Source organism: Bicyclus anynana, chromosome 6, assembly GCF_947172395.1.
Source record: "Bicyclus anynana chromosome 6, ilBicAnyn1.1, whole genome shotgun sequence".
NCBI lineage: Eukaryota > Metazoa > Arthropoda > Insecta > Lepidoptera > Nymphalidae > Bicyclus > Bicyclus anynana.
Window position 1 is genome coordinate 10,822,957 of NC_069088.1, and position 23,795 is coordinate 10,846,751.

Here is a 23,795-nt window from a genome sequence, read left to right on the forward strand (position 1 = left end):
CGGTGAAGGCAAACATCGTGAGGAAACCTGTATACCAGAGAATTTTCTTAATTCTCTGCGTGTGTGAAGTCTGCCAATCCGCATTGGGCCAGCGTGGTGGACTATTGGTCTAACCCCTCTCATTCTCAGAGGAGACTCGAGCTCAGCAGTGAGCCGAATATGGGTCGATAATGATGATAGTATTTAATATAACAGGATAGGTGGCGCTGTTGTCGGGAAAATTTTAAGGCGGTACGAAGTTCGCCGGGTCAGCTAGTTTATAATGCGTTCCACTTTTGTTATGTAAATTAATACATATTATCAGAACATTATAAGTATCAAAACAGAAAAGTTATCAGTTCTTATAATACAGTTCAAATATTCGAACGTCAACAGAAGAACGATATTTTGAATTCTAAGCTTTTATACACAGAAATGCGGACTTTTGTAATAATAATTTTAGCTGCATTTGCTACAGCAGCTTTTGTGCAAGGAAAATCATTGAGGTAAGAGCTGATTCATATTATAACACTAGCTGACGCCGCGGGGTTTCACCCGCGTGGTTCTCGTTTCCGTAGGAATACTGGGATAAAATATAGCCTTTCTCAATAAATGGGCTATCTAAGACAGAAATAATTTTTCAAATCGGATCAGTTGTTCCTGAGATTAGCGCGTTCAATCAAACAAACAAACAAACACTTCAGCTTTATAATATTAGTATAGATTGAAGTTTTGAAATTCTTCAATAGGTTATAAGAAATTATACAGATTATGATGATGACACTTTTTTTTTTGCGAATGTTCTCTGTGTATTTTAAAATAATATCAAAATAGTTTATTTCAGATTTAAGTCTGCTTCAAAACCTTTATTGAATTTTTGAATTATTTAATATGGATATATTATTCGAAAGATATCAAAAGTTTAAAAGTATAACAATTAGAAAAAAGTTGCGTAGTTGCCGCTCAAAATAAGAACGACTGAACCGATTTGGCTGAAAATTGGTGGGGAGGTAGCTTAGAACCATGAGACAGATAGAGAATACTTAGGGTAAGAGTAGGGTAGTGTAGGATAGGTGTAGGGTGGGGGTTAGAATAGGATAGGGGTAGAGAATGAGTCAAACCGAAGCTTGACCAAGTCCGCTAGTAAAAATATAATAAAAGTAAAACCCCCGTAAAAGCGGAATATGTTATCTAAATAATTTCGACACTGCAAGCTAGTGAGATTCGATCTTACTTAATACATGCATGAGGTACCTATATCGTCAAATCGTCTCAACCTTCCGACGCACAACCAGTATGCCTCGTGGCAGTTTGATACTGTGACGAACGCGTAAACGTAAACGCGCCCCGCTCATTCCCACTTCAGTTTTGCGACGTAGAGCTATGTAGGTGACTTTGCGGACATTTTTCTGCGGATCACCTCATTCATGGTTCAATCACGAGACATTCCAAGCTCGATCGAGCGAGCTACCGCTAAGTTCTAAGTTATAGTTGAGGTGCCAGGTACAATAATAATATTTTACTCAACTACTCATGACCAGTATATACAAATACAAAGATAAAAACTTATGTTTTTCAGGCGAATCTGTGAAGATACTAACAACATTGAAAGCGAAGAGGTAAGCAGTTCTTGCAAATATTTTAAAAACGTAATCACCGTATTTATAGAAAAAATAATAACATTATTATAGGTAGTAGCTTCTTGGGAGTGTATGCAAGGGTATCATTACTTTTCTTTGTTTTATACGCGTTTTATTGTCAAAATTTGAATTAAAGCGAGCGCAGCCGCGGGCAAATGTAGTAGGATATAATAAAAAAACTGTTGCGCAATAATAGTTGCACTTAAAATATTTTCATTCTCTTATCATAATACGTATCAGTATCGGAGACAGAAGTTATGAACTTGTTATCTTTAACATACTTTATTTTACCAGGTCACGCAGTCTTTTGATGCAAACTATTTTGTATCGAAATTGATAACAATATTTCCTTAATCACTTATTAAACATCTTATATTTTTGAACGCTTTAATATCTTAATTTCATATAGAAATGTAAAATCAAAGCGGCTATAGACATTCTGAGACAGAGAGACGTACACCGAGAAAAATAAGCTACATAAATGAGCTACTTACGTAAGCAACTTACACATTACTACTTACTACAGGTGTAGCATACGTACAATAGATGCTATATACTTAGTGATGATGCAGCTTACTGTGCCGTTTAGAAGGAACACCATGTTACAAGGAGCTTGTATACAATATAGTGCCGGCTATAAGCGTAATAGTGTCGGGTTTGCTACGTAATTTAAGTATGGCGCACCAGGAATTTTTTCTCAGTGTAGGGTCGAGCGTGTGCGACAAAAGCCTCAATAGCTGATTGTTGTTGTTAATGGGCGAGATGACTGGGAGTTCGTTGGTTCGATATCTGCCTGACTATTGTTTTACTCACTTTTGACAAAAGCTTTACGGAAATTAGGTATCATCATCATCATATCAGTCGATGGATGTCCACTGCAGGGTAGAGGCCTTTTGTAGGGTTTTACAAACAATACGATCCTGAGCCGCCTGCATCCAGCGACTCTCTGCGACTCCCCAACATCCATCGGCTCTTGGAACTATGTGCCCCGCCCATAGCTACATCAGCTTTGCCAGTCGTTGAGCTATCTAAATCACTGGATCTCATTGCAATAGTCATTTATAAACTCTAGAAGAACCGCACTCAAATTCACGACCAAAATTATCTGTCATTTTCTGAGGAAAGAGAGCTTAGATTTGGTGTACGTATATTTTATACTAAACCAGTTTCTGCCCGTTTTTTCCACCATTCAACTACACAAAAAATATCTACGCAGCTCTTTATCCGAAGAACACGATTACAACTATTATACATTTATAACATAACTATAGTGGCAGGTTTTATAATCGCATTAGATCGTTGATCATATACTTGGACAGAAAAGTAACATACAATTAGTTTGAGCCGCGGAGTTTAGTTTATTTTATGGGGTTGACGTAAGATACTTCAATGACCATAACTTACTACTGTATGTATACTTATATGTACCTACTTTAAAATTTATTTTTACAGAGATCATTATTATGTAAAATAATCAAGGAAAAACTGAATTGCGGTAGCTCGTCATCTTCTGAGTCATCATCATCATCATCATCATCGTCAGAAGAGGACAACGATGACAATACGGTAAAAGACACAAAACCCATTTGCATATAAAATATAGACACCTATTATATGTAATGTTATATTATAAAAATAATTTCTTTAGAACATGTTCTTCAAAAATAAAAAATGATACAGTAGAATTCCGGTTGGCGGACTGAGAGCCTAGTGGCAGTTTGATACTGTTACTATGGCGTTAACGTAAACGCGAATATCTAAGTAATTGAAACAGCGCGATCTAGCGGCACTACTGCACAACTGTTTCAATTCCATATAAATTCGCGTTTACGTTAACGCGATAGTAACAGAATGAAAATATTGATATCTCCCACTCTGCACCCTGGTCTCCGCCTGCTAAACTATTATTGACACCTACAATGTGCACTGTTTCCAAACAAACAAATTAGAAACGAAGGTAGGAACCGTCATGTCGTTTCATAACTTATTTATTTTAAATTATGTATTTTTTTTTCTTAAAATGTTATTCAGCATATATTAACTATATCTAATCGTTTTAAGCTTATTAATCAAATTTATTTTCATTAATTTAAGAAAAAGATAATTATGATTTATTAAGTGTGAAATAACTACCGATTTATACCCTCATTTTTTATGTTTGTTGGTAAACAGTGGACATTAAGTATGGCTTTTGTATATCTCCATTTATCTGTACTTTTTACTTAGTTGAAGGTAAAATGAAGAATTTTGGATATGTTTAAGACTTGGTTATTTTTTGTTATAAAAATAATAACTTAAAAACAACAAATTTACTTTAACATTAAAAAATTGTTTTAATTCAGAAATCTTCTTGTCCATATAATAAAGAAGAAAAAAGTCAAGACGATTCGAAGTCATCCTCGTCGTCGTCTTCATCATCATCGTCATCGTCATCGGAAGAGAATGACAATGATTGTAATAAGGTAGATACTAAAATAATACTCAACATTTTTTAAGGAACAAGCATCCTCTTATAATAAAAGGACGCATAATCATGTACACACTTAAAAACTGGTCAAATTTGCTTTAACCGTTTTAGAATTATTGGTAAAGATACTTAATGGCCTTTAAATATAGTCCAATATTCAATAAAATCTCAAATTCGGAGAAAATTCAACCTTAAGGATTGAGTTCAAGGTTGAATTTGCAAATGCGACTGCTTGAAATAAGTGCCAAGAAGTTGTGTTTGGCACTTATTGAGTGGGGACGTTTTTTGGTCGGTGATTGTGCATCCACTTTTTAATGGGAGATCGATGGCAACAAGCGAATAAAAATAGAGAAGTAAAGTAAGAAAAGACGATGTATTTTATGCTTTACAGAACATCTATAACTATACTAATATTATAAAGAGGTAATGTTTGTAAGTTTGTAAATGGTTTTGTAAGGGCTAATCTGCGGAACTACTTAGCCGATTAAAGTAAATCTTTCACCAGTAGAATGCTACGTTATCGGGGATTGCTATAGGCATACTATGTTTTATATTGGTATGATTTATATTTACCAAGTTATCACAGTTTTTGTCCTATAAATCGGACCGAAACTACTTTTAAAACAAGGTTATTCGCATGAAATCAATGTATACGAACCCAAATGGCCACAGGATCAGCTAGGTAATTATACTGCAGTAAAAAAGATTTCTATGCTATCTTCATTCAAATTTCAGAAGTCTTGTAACAGTCGTAAAGGAAAAAATTGCAACGCAAATTCCTCTTCGTCAGAGGAAGACAATGATTGCAGCGAGGTAAATATATTAATTATAATTGAAAAAAAAAACTTGCATTAGTATACATGTTGTTATAACTACACATTGGCAAATCACTGACCAACAACGTTGAAAATCTAATGTCAAAATAGTTTTATGAGATTTCAATACCCCCAAAATTTTAATTTTAAATTGAACTTTTGATTTAACACGTTGACGGACAGTACTCTCTCACATGTTATGGTTGCTGAGACAGTACTATTTTTCATACATTGCCCATAGGCGTAGCGTCACAGCGCAACTATTATAATAACACATGATATGACAGAACGGATTTGTGATGCCTGAGCTTCATCCTCGGAACTCGAAGATACTTCACCAGATGGTTGAAAATCGGCATCGGATCCGAATTCTCCATCATCTTCGAAGGGGTCATGACTCGATTCAGAAGTCAAAACAGCGTCAAATAGGTCCTGAATCCGCTTTTGTTCTTTTTCATATGAATTGCGAGAAAATGCCATCTGCAAAAATATTAGTTTACAATGTGTTACAACTAAATGGTATTGAAAACATACATTAGCAACATAAATCAGTTATTTGCATAAACAAATATACTAGTTTTAGTATTTTGTATTCATAAAACAATAAAATTACGTTGAAAACAAACAATACTTACGTTCGAAAAAATAATTGCGCGCGAAATCACGTAACGACCTGTCGGCGCACCGCCGTGGCGCAGTACTAAACAAAATGTATGAAAACACGACGGCTATGGGCGTAGTGTGTGTAAGGGTGGTGCCAATAAAATTTGGATGTGTGAGTGCAGGTACTTTCTTTGAACAGATTTTTTAACATTGTGTGGTGACAGTACAAAGTCTAAAATATATCTTCGGTGACAGTACAACATGCCCTTCCTTATGATTGCCGGTAAAATTTTACGTCGTATGGCGTACTGTGTTTAAACTAGTCAAAAGATCGACGTCGAAGGGCGTACTGTCGTATTACTTCTGACTGGCTTGACGCCTACAGGCAGTACTGTCCGTCAACGTGTTAAATTATATGTGCAAGTATATGTCAAGCAAGTTTTCTTTACAAATTTTTGTCTTTCAGTTTTTTATTAAGAACCATGATTTTTACCGACATACCGAAAGTATAGTAATTACCATCTATGTATTTAACGAGACTCCAGGAAAACATCAAACATATGGATGTCCGATTTTTAACGAAAAATCGGACATCCATATGTTTGACGAGTACATATTATATGTTTTCTAAAACTATGACGTCACGAAAGGGGCGACAGTGTTTTTGGCGTTTGGAAAAAATTATAACTCGTGCGAGTTAACTCGTCACCTGGCTACCAAACACAGTACAAATATCATTCGAGCCAGGTGTCAAGTTACTCCGCACGAGCTGCATAAGTAACGCTAATGTAGTACGATAAGATACTAATAAAGCCTGATTTATATTTGTCTGACGTGTCCGCTAGTATAAAATATATGATACCGATTCTGTTCTGATGCGTCACGACACGACACGTCAGACAAATATAAAGTCGGCCTAAGATACCTTCTTTTAATCGTCACACCAAATTCGTTACAGAAATCTTCATGTAAAATGAGTGACAATAAATGCGATGATAATAATTCATCATCATCGTCGTCATCGTCGTCGTCATCCTCATCAGAGGAAGATAAAGAAGGTGGCAAAGGGTGTGGTAAGGTAAGGATTGATTTAATTGAGTATTTGAGATTGATTGAGTAAGGTAAGGACCAAAGAGAGCTCGTCCGTATACATTCCTATTATATACTACTATGTCTAATTAAGAATTCAGAACGTTTGAAAGAAGAGCAAAAAAAAGTAAAAGTATAAAATATAATTCATGAAATACTGTATTTTTCGAAACTACTAAACAAATTTTCTGGTTGTCACTTTAGCAGTGTCTATTAAGCAATGATGTTCTTGCTACAAATCTTTATTGCGTTCAGTAATAGTACAACGTAGCAAGTTAACATGAGGTCTTTCTTAGTCATTTAGATTAGATATCTTCATAAGATTGGATATCTTTATCTGATATGTAATAATTTATATTATGTAAAAATTGTCAGGATAACACAAAAGAGGACAGTGATTCATCTTCTTCGTCATCGTCGTCGGAAGAAGACGGGAAAAGTAGTTGTCAATATAAGAAGCCGAAGTCCAATAGTCAAGTAAGTATTAAGTCACCTAGCTGGCCTATTCACTAATTTAGTCTTTATTATCAACTTGCTCGTATTAATATAAACATCAAATCAACTGACAAAACGTCATCTACATACTATAAAGTATCCGCTAGTAGGCATGACATTTGTTCATATGACATTTGTTACATAGAATCTCAATTTCGTATAATATGTCCACCAGCTTAAGTCAAAGATAGTGAATTAGCCTGCAGATTTGACGAATTAAAAATATTTTATAACAAATATTATTGTATATACGCTTTAATCTTTATTTTGTTACAGTCGAAGAAGTCGCGTCACTTGAAGAAAAACTAGTTACACGATGAAGCAAAATATAATAGCATAAATAAGTTTCAAGACTAGGTAGGCTCCATTCCATTAAATGTGGATCGACGTAAACGTTAGCATGGAAATTAGAATAACTTGTAACTTACTCCCGAGCACCCTATATATAGGATGCTCAGGAGTAAGTATTTCCCATAACTTCAAGTGTTGACAAGTTCACTTATAGGAGCCAAACGGATAACTAATTTTATTTTAAGTAAAAAAAAACTTTTTATGATTTTATAAAAAATAATTAAAGTAATTCCAACTATTCATGTAACACACGCCTTTATTTACGGTATCATTGCATTTTAAAATACGTAATCGTAGTGGTAAGACTGTCGATATTGACGAGATATTGCCTTCTGCACTTCACAAGTGAGCTACTTCATGATATTTATCAATGAATAAGTTTGGCGAGGTCGTAATATAAGGATGTGATGTAAGGGATACAATTTTAGATCTATTTACAAAAGATATAATATTTTCTACTTATTCGTTTTAGAACACATGTTCTGTAGATATTTTTAACTAATTTTCAAGAATATAACACTAGAGTTATGGGAAATACTCCCGAGCACCCTGTATATCACTGTTTTTTGGACGCACGCGACATAGTACGCGTTAAGTTCTGTTTTTCACAAATCCCACGGGAACCATGTATTTTTTGAGATTAAAGGTAGCCTATATGTTGCTCCATAGCTTCCTTTGTCTTTCAGTGTCCCATTAAAATTGGTTTAGACGTTCTAGAGATTAGCTCGGACGAACAGAAAGACAAACAAAAATAAAAAAAAAATATATTGTAAATAGCTTTAGAAAAAATAAAGTTATTTTATAATCAAAGACAGACACTTCAGTTGTATTTATTTGTATTGCTAGGTTTCGCGGTAGGAGCGAAACTAATAAAATAAATAAATTGTTTTGTAATTGTATTTTGATTTGAGCAATTAATTTTATTTAGTTGTCAGTTTTAAGTTGTTACAAATATAAGTTGATATTATTTATATCAACTTATATTTGCAACAACTTAAAACTGACAACTAAATAAAATTAATTGCGCCATAATATAAAATTTAATCTCTCGAACTATGATTCTTCTCAACACTTTGCTAGTTTTGTAAAATGTCTATATTGGTTAAACACGCATTATTAAAAGTGTGCTCAGTTAATATTATCACGTTGCTAAACGGTGGTGGGTATTTTAATATTAAAATAGCTCACGTGTTCGTACTTTTAGGGTTACAGTCCACCTGAAAATACGTGTAGCTACCGGGATTTTTAAATAAAATAATACGAAGCGTTTTATTAGTAATTAATTCCTTCAACTCTAGACATTAAGAATAGACGAAGCTTACTTACTTAATGTTACTAGACAGAAGACACGCGTACTTGTTATTTTAGGACACTGGACGTAGTCTGCCTGAACTTAAAAGACAACCATGGTCTATCCCATCATCAATCAATCAAATCAAATCAAAGCAATCACGCTCTATTCCATAGAACATGATTGCTCAGCTGTCTACAAATCGTGCATCCTACATCGTACTTTCATTTTAGTCAGAGATCCGTAAAACATTTTTTACAACTGATTACTATCAAGTTAATTTTCAGTGAGTAGTTTTATCTCGATGAGACGATCAACCTTTTTTTTATTAACGAAAATTCTTAAATCTGGTAGCTATCTGAGTTACCAGGAAATAAAATTTTCTGAGTGTGTGTGAGATAATGTGCCACGCAATTTGTAGGACATTGTGGCTGGTAACTATTAATTAAGCAACAGTAAAAAAACAGCCGTGCCGACAGACCAGACCTCTGCCTCCGATTCCGGAGGGTGTGGGTTCGAATCCGGTCCAGGGCATGCACTTCCAACTTTTTAGTTGTGTGTATTTTAAGAAATTAGATATCACGTGTCTCAAACGGAGAAGGAAAAACATCGTGAGGGAACCTGCATACCTGCATAGAGAATTTTCTTAATTCTCTGCGTGTGTGAAGTCCGCTTATCCGCATTGGGCCAGCGTGGTGGACTATTGGCGTAACCCCTCTCATTGTGAGAGGAGACTCGAGCTTAGCAGTAAGTCGAATATGGGTTGACAATGATGATAATGAAAAGAACAGCTGGTTAGTAACAACTTTTAATAACCTCGTTATTGATACTAGTTGAGAGAACACGAAACAGCGATTGTCGTTGATCATAGGCATTTGCTTATGATCAACAACAATCGCTGTTTCGGTTTTGCCGATTGCCGATTCGAGACGATTATGCTTCTACGCGCTCGGGACTTCATGGATCATCACGACCGAGTCTTTAGAGGAGAAGTAAGTTGTGACCTTTAAACTAATTGTGGATTCTCTTTCGACAAACGCTTTGAAAATTAAAATATGTTTGAGAATACTATGGACAGGTCACGTCATCAAGTTGTCGATTGGATCTGTCATTTCCATTTTTTTTGTTATTTTTCGAAGCGTTTATAGAAAGTGAATCGACGTGCCACATGGCTCCCCAGGCCCCAGATTTTCTAAACTAACGGGACTAAGTGCTACAAATTTAAAGACAATCAGTTATGTGTATCGACGAGTTTGTATGTATCATTGATATTTTGCCAATTTTTTTTAAAATAACAGTCAAAGATACTGAGTTTTTGAATATAGGAGAACTTGTGTTTTTCTAAAACAACAAATTTTTATCAACAAAATATGCTCCTATAGCTTCTGCACTAGTTACCAGTTCGCGAGTTTTAGTAAATATTCAAATTGAAGTCCGATATTTCGGGCTATTGGCAACCCTAACGCGTTGCGTTTCAGAATTTTTCATATGTGCGTCATATGACGGCGCGGTCAAAGGATGCTTTGAAATAAACTATTATCACATTAATTTGGACAAAGCCATCGGGAATCGACGTATATTGTAATAACATAGACCACCTGAAATTTAATCTAGAGGAAGTAATCAGTTAAATCGTACAATATGTAATATATATTTATGATAGACTAGATGTGACCGGCGGTTTGACCTGTAACACATAAGTAACATCCATAACCATGATCGTCAAGTTTTCTAAAAATCTTCTTCGTTATTTTTTGTTTTGTAAAATATCTATATTTGTAAATATCTATCTAAAAACCTTTACAAAATATTAGAAAAAAAACTCCAAATATTCGAGAAGTCTTTGATTTAACATGGTACTGAAACTGTGCAGCGAGTGAATGCAATTTGAACCCAGGATGGAACTTTTGTATTTTCAACCTTTAAAGTTAAAAATCGTATTGTATAATTGGGTTTATATTAAGCTGAAATTGAGTTACAAGACATTGGTGCGGTGTTTTTTGTTTTTAGGATCATGGAATCAAAAGTAGACCAAATTTAATACGACAATGATAGACGAAACCGAGGACATAAGCTAGTTATTAATAATGATGTAAATAAAAAACAGTTTTTGAAATCTCAAATTGGTCAGTTATTTCGAGAAAATTAGCCGCCTTCCTCTGGAACGAATGAAATCGCTGAAGCGCGCCTCGATTGCGGGCTCGGCTAACGAGAATTTTACAATGATGAACAGAGAGCACTCTGTATTCATAATAAAAAGAGGTGTGTCGGTTATTATGAGTCTATGTTGTTGGACTCTATGGACTTTTTAATTATTTTGCTCTTTATAGATAAGTAGTACATATCCAATAATTACCCAATTAGGCACCATCAACAAGGAGCAAACATTATGCTACATAGACTTATCGATAACTAGCTCTTTATAGATAAATAGTACCTATCAAATACTTACCCAATTAGGCACCAACAGCAAGGAGCAAACATTATGCTACATATATTTATCGATAACTAGCTCTATAAAGATAAATACCTATTAAATAATAACCCAATTAGGCACCATAGTAATGCTACATAGATTTATCGATAAATAGCTCTATAAAGATAAATAGTACCTATTAAATAATAACCCAATTAGGCACCAACAGCAAGGAGCAAACATTATGCTACATAGATTTATCGATAACTAGCTCTTTATGGATAGGTATCACTTATCTAATAATTATCTAATTAGGCACCGACAGCAAGGAGCAAACAATAAACTACATAGATTTATCGATAACTAGCTCTTTAATTATAAGTAGTACCTATCCAATAATTACCCAATTACGCACCATCAGCAAGGAGCAAACATTATGCTACATAGATTTATCGATAACTAGCTCTTTATAGATAAATAGTACTTGTCAAATAATTACCCAATTAGGCACCAACAGCGAGAAGCTAACACTATATAGATTGTACTATATAGAAGATAATAAATATTAGTAGAAGTAGAACTCCTCAGAGAGTCAATAAGGGTATATTAGCCTACATACAATGTAACCTCGTCTAAATTAATTATTTTTAAACTTTGCTAAAACTTTTGCAATGTTGATAGGTCCAAATGTTTAAAACTGCTTTCTGGTTCGGATTTTGTTATACATACGAGTAATATGTACTTATTAAAAAAAAATATTTACAAAGAGCTCCAGTCTTCAATGACAGCAATGAAATAATAAGCCCGGTCTAATTATTTCTGGTTTTAGTTACTTTCGGAGGTACGAGGTGAAACACCACTGTTGCCTAAATAGAACTTTTTATTTGGAGTTAAAAATTTTACAAAACTAAAAAACCTCTCCCAACATAAGCCGTTGGCTTTGAAGGGATTTGAAGCCACTGGAATATCAGCGGGGACTGGAATCGATTTGAACTAGTTTAACTGCACACATACGTATATGTTATTCTTTTACTATAACACGATATTTTAAATCACAAGAAAATTTCGTAAATCGTTTAAGTATTATATGATTGATAAGAGAGTGGATATTTAAAATATGATTGCTATTTCCTGAAATAGATAGTGTAATGTGTAAAGGAAAAATATTTGTACGACTAATATTAAATGCTAGTGATAACCGCGCTCCAGTTCACCAGAAGATAAGAGTGTCGTCAATACACACCGAGTCTATTCTTGTAAAATGACGCGTCCGTTGAAGCAAATAGTTGTGTTCCAAATTGTGATACTTCAATTACTAGTTCATGTGAACGGGGCATCATATTCTGTTAAGGATTTCGTTAGTTTATTCGCCAATCCTGTGAAAGACTTCGTTAAATTATTTTCACAAACGAACAATAGTTCTGGAAGTGTTAACGTTGACGAATTAAAATCCGACACTAAAATGATAGAAGTGCCCGACAATGACGTTACCATTTGTGATGATGGCTCCGTAAAGGACAGAGGCGGCGTGTGCAGACGTCCATGGTCATAGACTACTTAGTTTTCTGTTATCGTATCGGTGTGGCGCAGTGAAGTCATTACGTTACGTCGAAATGGACGTAAAAATCGTGCTGGCTGGCATAATACTTGTACTTTGTGCATTCAGTTTGGGTGAAACTGGTGTTATTTTCAATTTCCACGATAAACTTCGCATGGCTACCTCATCTACCACAGAGAAACTTCACACTAGCCAAGTCATTAGAGTGCCGGATCTCGAATGTCCGGACGGCTATAGAAGGGATGCTCAACAAAATTGCCGACAGAGATTATAAAGGTACGTCCACTTATTAGTTTGTTGATGACATCATATTATATGTCTGCCAATGTCGCCATGCTGTTTATCGGCTCTATAGTCCTGTAATGCTAATACTCGTAAATAGTTGAGTCATGTTAAAAGGAAACTGTGGTAGAACTGAATCTTGATAATGAGTAGGTACAATTGAATGCAAATGAGCGAGGTCTGTTTATCTATACTAATATTACACAGCTGAAGAGTTTGTTTGTTTGATTGAACGCGCTAATCTCAGGAACTACTGGTCTGATTTGAAAAATTCTTTCAATCTTAGATAGCCCATTTTATCTGGAATGCTATAGGCTATATATTATTCCCGTATTCCTACGGTAACGAGAATCACGTGGGTGAAACCGCGCGGCGTCAGCTTGTTGTTAGATATAAGAATTACTTTGTTGCGCTAATAAATAAAATATTATATTATATTATTATAATTTTTTTAAAATAAAAAGTTAACCTTTTTATTATTTACTTTATTATTTATATTTATTTAGTGGGTTAAGAATAAATGCGCGAATATGACAGCTAGGTGTACACTTCACATACTAAAATATAGGACTATATCAGTAATGACGTATTAACGTATCAAAAGTGCTTGTGAACTGAGCCTACTTGAAATAAATGAATGCATTTTGAATTTTTGAATTTTGAATAATGTCAATAAGGAAATCTAGTTTGTTAATCGATTACGGAGGGTGTGGGTTCGAATCCGGTCCGGGGCATGAACCTCCAACTCTACAGTTGTGTGCATTTTAAGATATTAAAACATCACGTGTCTCAAACGGTGAAGAAAAAACATCGGGAGAAAACCTGCATACCAGATAATTTTCTCAATTCTCTGCGTGAGTGAAGTTTACCAATCCGCATTGGGCCAGCGTGGTGGACTATTGGCCTTACCTCTCACATTCTGAGAGGAGACTCGAACTTAGCAGTGAGCCGATTGCCGAATATGGGTTGATAATGATGATGATGAACTGTTTCCATTGATATAGAGTTAAATCCAACAGTGAATTTACACCAGATACTGTTGTGGACAAACGAGAGTACATCAGTTTTGCGCGTGCGCCTTAGGTTGCGTTACTAAAATAATATTCTGATTAACAATCTTCAATGTGTAATGTCTGGACTTATCTTATGACGTAATGCACAATTTTACAACCTTTTAAAAAAATAACCGTTTAGTTTTAGTTGGTTTAAGTTTAACCCGTTTAGTGTTTGAAAATGTGCGATTTTCTCAAATACAACTGATCCGATTTGGATCTTTTTAGTAGGTAATAAGTTATAACTAGCGGACGTCCTTGACTTCGCCTGCACGGAAATCCTGAACCATGATCAATTGTAATCAATCATTTTTGATTATATTAAACTTACATCTAAAACTTCTTGAACCACTCTATCCAATGTTGAAAACCATATTATAAAATATATTTCGTAGTATAATAGATTTAAGCATACAAATGCGGGAAGTGTCTTATATTATTTAAAAATTAACGGACCAAATGGCCCCATCTAATGATAAAAGAAAAACCAGTCTTTAGTCAACACATGATGCTAGGAACACATCCTTCAAACGTCGCCCTTTATTCATGAATCTGAGCGTGACGATGAACCAAGCTTTCTACCATAATCTAAATAATATTTTTATGTTCAATGATTTTATCAATATTGTTTTATTCCACAAAAGTCGTAGTTATTTCCATACATAAAATTTTCATTCGACTGCAATGTTGACTCATCACTAGCAGGAAAATAGCGCCTATTTATTAAAGTAGGTTCTTACACCTTTGCTTTGAAACAATTCTTAGAATTGATTAAGTCACGTTGTTATTGGATTTAATATATTTTATCGCTTTTTATTAGCAGTATTCTGGGGCAGAGGTCACGATCGATAAATCTTTATGCTGTATGAGTATGTATTAACCAATAGCCAGTACAAGTTCTGATTAGCTGCGGAATAAACGTTTAGTGTCTTCAATAGCACAATGAAGAAAATAATTTTCATATATTGTAGTTTAAATTTACTTCTATTATTCCAGGTAACAAACGGAGGATTGGCTAAAAACTTTTTCGGTAAAATTCACGATACAGCCCATGAAATACATGATGATATTCATAATTTGTTTCACCGAAACGAAGATGCCAATAGAAGGGTTCCAAATACAGCAACAAATACTGTAAGTCGTGATGAAACAAGTGAACCGGTCTTTGTGTTTGCTACAACATCAGAACCGAAGCCGATATCTAGTTTCAACAGTGGCCAACCAACAAAGGTAGAAGATGTATCAGTGGATAGCTCGTTTGTGTTTGCTACGTCCTCTACAACAGAAATTAACCTACAACAAAAACCTGGCACTGCAAAGAGTAATTCAACAACCGATGTAAAAGACGGACGGGAAAACTTTGCCGGTGGATGCACTCCTGGTAGAAAACGAACTGAAGACGGTAGATGCGAAGTACCATTTTAAATATTAGTTTGTATGTAATATTAAAAATATATATTTTTACTTTTTTTTTTACTGTACGAACTCTAGTTCTTTTTTGTAACTTCTTTAGTTATTTCGTTTTGTACATTTATAGAAGTAAATAAAATGTTATGTAACTACACAGAGAAATGTTCTTTATTTCTAGCAATGTGTTCTTTATTTTTCTCACTCCTATATTAATTCATGTTTATAACTATTTAAATTCACATAGTAGTTAATAAATAAAATAATTTATTTTACAAACATCCTGAATACCTGACCAGGTATTATGTTTTCATTATTTAATATTGACTGAAAGTAATAACAATTATTGTTAAAATTTAAGTATTTGTAATTTAAGCAGTTGACTAAATTTATGTATTTTTCTTACCTGACTTGAAGTCAAACTGCAAAAATCGCATCTGTTTATTATAATTGATACATGAACAATTGGTTAGAAACAATAATTCCTCGAATTACTCGTAATATAACTAATGTCACGCCATTGTTACATTTAACATATTTCATTTATTTTATTAACAATCTACGAGGACCAATTTCACGATGGATATTTCATATCAATATTATTTATTTATATGGGTATATATACTCAATAATCTGTTGCTTTTCTTCGCAATAAACGTGACAGTGTTTTCAAGTGCACAATGAAGAAAATATTCATTATATACTTTTCTTTAAATTTACTTTTATTATTCTTGGTAATTAATGGTGTATTGGCTATTCCAACCAATGGTGGGATTGATGTGGATTCAAATTCTGGAAGAAGTGAAAACTTTTATGGTGGATGCCCTAAAGGGACATACCGGGCAGACGACGGCAGTTGTCTGGATGCAATAGTTGACTAGTGAGGTACAGTTTCCCTGTACATAAAAGGAAATTAAAATATGTGATGACTATTTGTATTTTTCTTGATCTTAATTTTCTATACTTTTTTTACACGTTTAAAAAATATGATGAGCCTTCTACTACTATTTTAGAATTTAAACTATCGTGAGTGTTATTCATATTAAATGATTATGAAACACGGCTAAAACTCACGTGATATTACGTCGGAGTATACCCGACTAGTTTCGAACCCATACGGGGCCCTTAGTCATGAGCTGGTTCTTGCATCGCGGCACGATCCAAACTGCGAAGCGGCTGCGCGACGCGCTGCTGCACGCATTGCGCGCGCGGAGAGGGGTTGAGTGGTGGAGAGTGAAGGTTCCGTTACACTCTCCGACGGTTCATTAATGTCATCTTCATTAGACTCGTCTTCTTGTAAGCAAACCGAACTAATGCTATCTTGTTCCAAGTTTGTTGTATGTGACAATGAAAGAAATAGCGGTTTCCACGCTGTGGGCAGCAACCATCCATGATCCCGATTAAAATCTTCTACTACTATTTTTCGCCTGATGGATACGTTTGTAAAGTACAGTCAAGTGTCTGTCTAGATTTTGTTGCTTCGAGGTAGAAGCAAGATTAATTTTCGTCTATTTTCTTTAATAAATTAAAAATTATTTATATTATTAAAATTACAACAGTTCGTTTGAAATTCCATTATCTAGCTTATTAATTTCACACGGCGCAGTTTGCATTTTTTTTTCTGTTTTTAGTTTTCCATCTTGCCTCAAAAAGTAAATATTATTTAGCAGATATCGTATATTATTGACGACCTCCGTGGCGCAGTGGTATGCGCGGTGGATTTACAAGACGGAGGTCCTGGGTTCGATCCCCGGCTGGGCCGATTGAGGTTTTCTTAATTGGTCCAGGTCTGGTTGGTGGAAGGCTTCGGCCGAGGCTAGTTACCACCCTACCGACAAAGACGTACCGCCAAGCGATTTAGCGTTCCGGTACGATGTCGTGTAGAAACCGAAAGGGATGTGGATTTTGATCCTCCTCTTAACAAGTTAGCCCGCTTCCATCTTTGCATCGTCACTTACCATCAGTTGAGATTGCAGTCAAGGGCTAACTTGTAAAGAATAAAAAAAAATAAAAAACAAAAAATATTCACGTGACATCTTTGCATTTGGACGGCTGGATTAAAATATGTAATTGACACACATACTGTATAAAATCAGTCCAGTCGATTCGTAGAAAATTGATAGTGACAGACTGAGTGATCATATCCCAACCGGTGGTATAAATAGTCAACTCCCAATCTTTACAAATAGTCAACTGACCTATCAAAAGTGCTTGTAAACTGAGCCTACTTTAAATAAATGAATTTTGAATTTTGTAAGAGTTCCGTTTTCGTAGTAACGGGAAAATTGCCTCAATGGGGATGATGACTAGGTTTGAACATATTGATTTTTATGATACATTTGGGTAAAGGTCAATGTTAAGTAATTTAATACATAAAAAGCAAAGATTGTCTGGATATTTGCAAAATAAACAGGATTATAAAGAAATCAAAATCTATTAAAAATCTTTTATCGTAATTAGATGAAAATTCATACAGTTTTAGCTTCCTTACATAAAATGAAGTTTTAGCTTCCTTAAATTAAATGTGACATTTTTCAATACATGAACTATAAACATAAACGCACAAATAATAAAGATATTAGTAATTTTGTTTGAACACCCATACAAATTTAACGATCATTAAATCTTACCATATTGTATAAGGCGTTTTTCAGGGATCCGTGGCAGCGCCGCAAATCTGACCCTTTAAATCACTCACCATCATCATCATCATACAGGAGCTACATCAAATCCAAAAAATAAATATTTAACGAAACAAGTAAGCCTGGAAATTATATAATTAGGTACAATTTCAGGTTAGTTTGCAAAAACATGATAGATTATAAAAATCGTTCGGAACCCTCGTCACGCGAGTACAACTCGCACTTGTCCGGTTTTTTATTAAGTCTTGGGCAACCTAGCAGCTTCGTATGTATGTTCAGTGAGGAGGAAAGTTAATTACAGTGTAAGGACACATTAGACACTTTTAACGTGACCTTTGGTTCCGAGACTTGGTTGCTAACTATGGGCCTCATAAGAAGGCTTAGAGCCACACAGCGGGCGATGGAACTAGCTATATTAGGAGTATCTCTGCGTGATAGAATCAGAAACGAGGAGATTTTCAGAAGAACCAAAGTCACCGACATAGCTCAACGAGTTGCGTAGCTGAAGTGGCAATGGGTGGGGCACATAGTTCGAATAACCGATGGACGTTGGGATCCCAAAGTGCTGGAATGGCGAGCTCGCAATAGAAAGCGCAGTGTTGGTCGACCCCCCTCTCGGTGGACTGACGACATTAAGAGAATCGCAGGGATTCGCTGGATGCAGATGGCTCAGTATCGTGATGTTTGGAAGTCCCTACAAAAGGCCTATGTCCTGCAGTGGCTGATATGATGATGTTGATGAATGGGACGTTACGCAGTACTTAACTTGGTCCCGTTAAAGTTTCACGAAAATCAGTGACCGAAATTGCCAATAGTGTGGCTGTGGTGTGCTTTCTCATCAGATGACAAAGCTATAACAGAAAACATAAACAATAAGTTCAAATATTTTATTTAGTTTCAGGTGTCCGTTGTATGTTGTATTGCTACACTGGTTTCCGATTGAGTTCAAATATAACTTTTCGTAAAAGTAAAGTTAGCCTGTGATAGCCCAGTGGATATGACCTCTGCCTTTGATTCGGAGGGCGTAGGTTTGAATCCGGTTCGGGGCATACACCCCCAACTTTTTAGTTAAGTGCGTTTTAAAAAAATTAAACATCACGCGTCGAAACGTGCATACTCAAGAATTTTCTTAATTATCTACGTATGTAAAGTCTGCCAATCCGCATTGGGCCAGCGTGGTGAACTAAGGTCTATCCCCTACCATTCTGAGAGGAGACTCGTGCTCAACATTGAGTCGAATATGGGTTGTTGATGATCATGAAGTTATACTACGACATACTATAAACAGACAAATGATCCTTTTTTACCAAAAAAAAAGCGAAAACAACGAACTCTAAGAGCCTATTTGGCTTAGCACCGATTTCCAAACCGACCAATACAAAGGACATAGGTGCGATGTTTTTTTCGCCTTTTAGAGTTACGTTATCAACCCATTTCGGCTCACTGCTGAGCTCGAGTCTCCTCTCAGAATGAGAAGGGTTAGGCCAATAGTCCACCACGCTGGCCCAATGCGGATTGGCAGACTTCACACACGCAGAGAATTAAGAAAATTCTCTGGTATGCAGGTTTCCTCACGATGTTTTCCTTCACCGTTCCTTTTAGAGTAATCCATCTTTTTTTATTAAAAAGATTAGACTATTCTGCAAGCCTCAGTTATTCATAGACATACTGCAATTTTCGCCGTGTACTTATATAATAAAAGGACATTATAATTACTGAGAAAAACTACAAAACTATTGGTTAGAACACACTTTTATTACTTCTTGAGGGCAAAACAAATATAGTCGGTAAAAGTACAATGATTAAAAATGCGAGAAAACAAAAACGAAAAAACAGAAAAAAACAGGCAATCAAATTAAAACATGTTACTTCCCATGCTTAAAAACGTGGTAAGCATCTGCCATCTGGGGTGCGATAAGTCCCAGGAAGGCATCCCCCTGTAAAGACTTCCCTTCTGTAATGTTCTTCTATTGCAGTAGTTACTGTTAGGATTAGCAGGAGTACACTTAAACAAAAGTATATTATATTTATTAATTCCATTGTGCACTTCAAGACTCGAGACACCAAACGTCGATACCGTAGACAAGTAGAGCTCGTAAGTAATATACCTAGTTACAGATTATTATACCTCTTAAATACTATCGATCGTGAAATCAATCATCAAAAACTATTTTAAAATAATGCGATAAGAATGTTTAAAAATTACTAGTGGACGCCTGCGACTTCTTACGCGTGAAATTATGTTTTCCACAAATCCCGTGGGAGTTAAAATCGGTTCAGCGGTTCCCTAGATTAGCCCGGACAAACAGAAAAACAGACAAACAAACATTTTATAAAAGCTTGATAGTTTTAGTAGGTGTCGTGTTTGCACTTGTAAAACTCAGTTATTTTTAAATTACAGAGATATACTTTAATTTTATTTATATGTCTTTTTTAAGACAAATTATATTAGATTATATTAATTAAAGAATTGTTTCTCAGCAAATATAGGTGCAATTTTCAAAATATCTAACTATGACTCATTACTAAATTTTGTACGTATAAAATATCCGAAACAAGAGGGCTGTAACGAATTATAGAAAACAGTATAATTCGCAAGTGCGAATTTTGAATTCTCTATCTCTATCTCTCTCTGTCTAACTCGATACTATAGACAGAGAGCGATAGATTTGAGTTCGAAGCTCACACTGCCGAAGTAAAGTGATAAAAAAAATTGTTGTTTGTATCACATATGAAGAGACGCGGTCGGCATATAAGTACGCGGTCGAGCCGTAAAGCCTAGTTTGGACTACTTTAGCATTTTAGTCGAGTAGCGTACTATACTGCTACTGCCCATCAATCTTGCACTTTGTTAGAGTACGGTTAACAAGTAAGTGTTGGTTTGCAAGATGAACAACCTACAACGCAATAAAGCAAAATTAACTGATTAGAGCTAATCAAATCAAAAGAGTAAACTAAACTTTCGCGTTTATAATATTAGTAGGATATCCAGTAATCATTTACAGTGGATTTCATAGACGGTGTAGGGCCGCCAGGGGATCATTCAGCCGCTGTGTGTCGAATTTAACCTCTATTTGATTGAGAATTTGACACTCAGCGGGTGAATGATCCCCTGGGGGTGCCCCTACAACGTCTATGAATTCCACTGTCAGACTTATGTGTTTTTAAAAGCAATGACGCATGATTAAAAATTTGCGCTCAAATTATTTAACTGTCTATATTTGCGATCGCAGTGGAACAAAGCCAAAAATGTTACCTTTTCTTTTACGTTGCATATTAACTTATACTACATGTTAAATCGCATACATATCCCGTCAGTTTATACAGACAGTCAATTTCTAATCTCTTATTAAATATTCAATATATTCCAGCTTAAAAATGAAATTACTTCAATAATGTGAAATTGTATTTGTAAATATGTAACCATGTAAATGGAATAATGAGTTACATTGGCCTAGATGATAGATGGTAATTTGTACGATTGCAGTGATTAAAATCAGTGCAATTTTCACAGAGACGAATGCGATTTGTTCCACGTCATGGGTTTGGGTTTATTCTTTTAACTACCTAGTTCAAGATTTTTTTCAATTAACCAATTAGGGAAATATAGAAATATATAGGTATATAAATAAATATAATATTTTTTCAATCATTTAATTCTCATCAATCATCATCATCAAATCATGTATGTATTTCTTATGCCCTATCTCGTACTATAAAGTGAAAATGATATATTTCAATGGATATTTTTGACTATATTTCTTTACTGCTAGGCGTCCACATTTCCGCATTATACGTATCGGACGCATCGCATCAAACGGATCGTAGTATTCTTTGTATAGAAAGTCATACAAGTGTGTTCACTGATCCACATCGTACGGGTCGTATCTACCGTAAAATTAAAAATCAGTTTAATGCGATGCACCCGATACATACATTGCAGATATGTGGATGCCTAGGTACCACTAAGAACCATATTCTTTTATTTATTTGTTTAGTTATTTAATTTTTATACTTTTCTAATAAGTTAATATACCTATAGTATAAAAATTGCCGTTGCATGGACCCCTAGAATGCTCAGACTAATTACACAGGGACCTGCCTCGGTAGACGTTACCCCCTCTGTCAGAGTATAAGATCAACGATCTAACGCGTTTATAAAAACTGTCTCTAATAAATAGATGTCTCATAGATGTAATCATTTTCGTCGTGTAAAGGGCTACGTAAAAATGTCTCTTTGTGTACTTGAATGGTGTAAAATACGGTTAAAAACTTAGTTTAGTAAAAGATTAAGTTACGTTTCGTTTGTATTTATAACTTAATTATATCAAATTTATAATAAAACAATAATCTGAAGATAATCGATTCCTCAGCCTGAATAGCAAAACATCGACCAAGTAATCGAATTTTCTATTTAACGAGTCTAAGCGATATTTTTAGTCTCCTTAAAAATTACATTTATTATAGTTATGTGTAGTGTTACATATAATATGAGTGCTTTTGTTTTGTTTGTGAATTTGGGTGCAATACTAGTGCTTATGTAATTCTGTCTGAGTTAAAATATTTCCAAATAAAACAATATACTTAGGTTACTTATAATTTTGAAAACTGTGTCTTACAGAATTTCTCAGTAATTTTAGTCACACGGTCATAAGTAAAAGCATTAGCTTTAGCGTTTTTCATATTTTAAAATACTCGTAATATTCATTCATAGTGTAATTGTAGTTAAAAGGAATAGGTATCTACTATAAAATAATAAAAATAACACTATAAAGCTCTCAACAACTCTCTGGCTAGATGTTTAATCAGCAAAACTTAATATTGTATATTGTATAAAAGTGATTTTTTTATGTATTTTTCTTAATTAAAAAAAATGTAAAAAATATATATGACTCAAAATAAATAACAAATGCACATAAACAATACACGCATCACTATCTAACCCCAAAGTAAGCTTACTTATAGCCTGTGTTATGAATACCTATTTTTATCACACACATTTTGATAATTTTGCTTCGATATTAATTACTATTCAAATATATCTGCTACTTCAGCAATTTAAGTGGTAGGATGCCCACCGGGTCAGCTACTACCTAACATTTAATAACGAGACTTTAGGCTCATGGTCAACAGATACTAAAAAAATTGCAATGCTATGTCTATGACAAATTGGCCTATGCGTCAGGTGACCCAAGAGCTGGCGCTTATTTGGCCCAAAGGTTAAGCTTTACTATCCAGAGGGGTAATAGCGCTAGTGTATAGGGTACCTTGCCTCTGGGTGAACAATGGGGATGATGACTAGGTTTGAATATGTTGATTTTTATGATACATTCGTTTAAATAAGGTCAATGTTAACTAATTTATACATAAAAAGCAAAGATTGTCTCGATATTTGCAAAATAAATAAGATTATAAAATTTCAAAATCTATTAAAAATCTTTTATCGTAATTAGATGAAAATTCAATAAATGAACTATAAACATAAACGCACAAATAACAAAGATATTAGTAATTTTGTTTGAACACCCACACAAACCTAACGATCAGCGAGCCAACGACGTCACTAAATCGTGCCATTTTGTATGGAGCGTTTTTCAGGGATCCGCGGCAGCGCCGCAAATCTGACCCTTTAAATCCCTGTAGCTCCGAAAGTAATGATCGCAGATATCCTGTTACTTTTACAAAATTGCTTGCAGTATACTCTTAAT

The 23,795-nt window shown here is 34.8% G+C and overlaps 1 protein-coding gene and 2 long non-coding RNA genes across 3 annotated transcripts; all 3 read left to right on the forward strand.

Moving 5' to 3' along the window:
* Positions 1-362: 362 nt before the first annotated feature.
* LOC128198164 (uncharacterized) lies at positions 363-3,185 on the forward strand. Its single transcript, XR_008250902.1, has 3 exons — positions 363-485; positions 1,559-1,598; positions 3,072-3,185. It is a non-coding gene; the product is annotated as an uncharacterized LOC128198164 (long non-coding RNA).
* A 733-nt stretch (positions 3,186-3,918) lies between these two features.
* Positions 3,919-8,344, forward strand: LOC112055594 (uncharacterized). The gene is made up of 5 exons (XR_008250903.1): positions 3,919-4,081; positions 4,822-4,899; positions 6,463-6,582; positions 6,969-7,070; positions 7,365-8,344. It is a non-coding gene; the product is annotated as an uncharacterized LOC112055594 (long non-coding RNA).
* A 6,570-nt stretch (positions 8,345-14,914) lies between these two features.
* On the forward strand, positions 14,915-16,373 carry LOC112055591 (growth-blocking peptide, long form). The gene has a single exon (XM_024095774.2). It carries the CDS (start codon positions 14,981-14,983, stop codon positions 15,461-15,463), a length of 483 nt encoding a protein of 160 aa, XP_023951542.2. The 5' UTR covers positions 14,915-14,980; the 3' UTR covers positions 15,464-16,373.
* Positions 16,374-23,795: the final 7,422 nt, after the last annotated feature.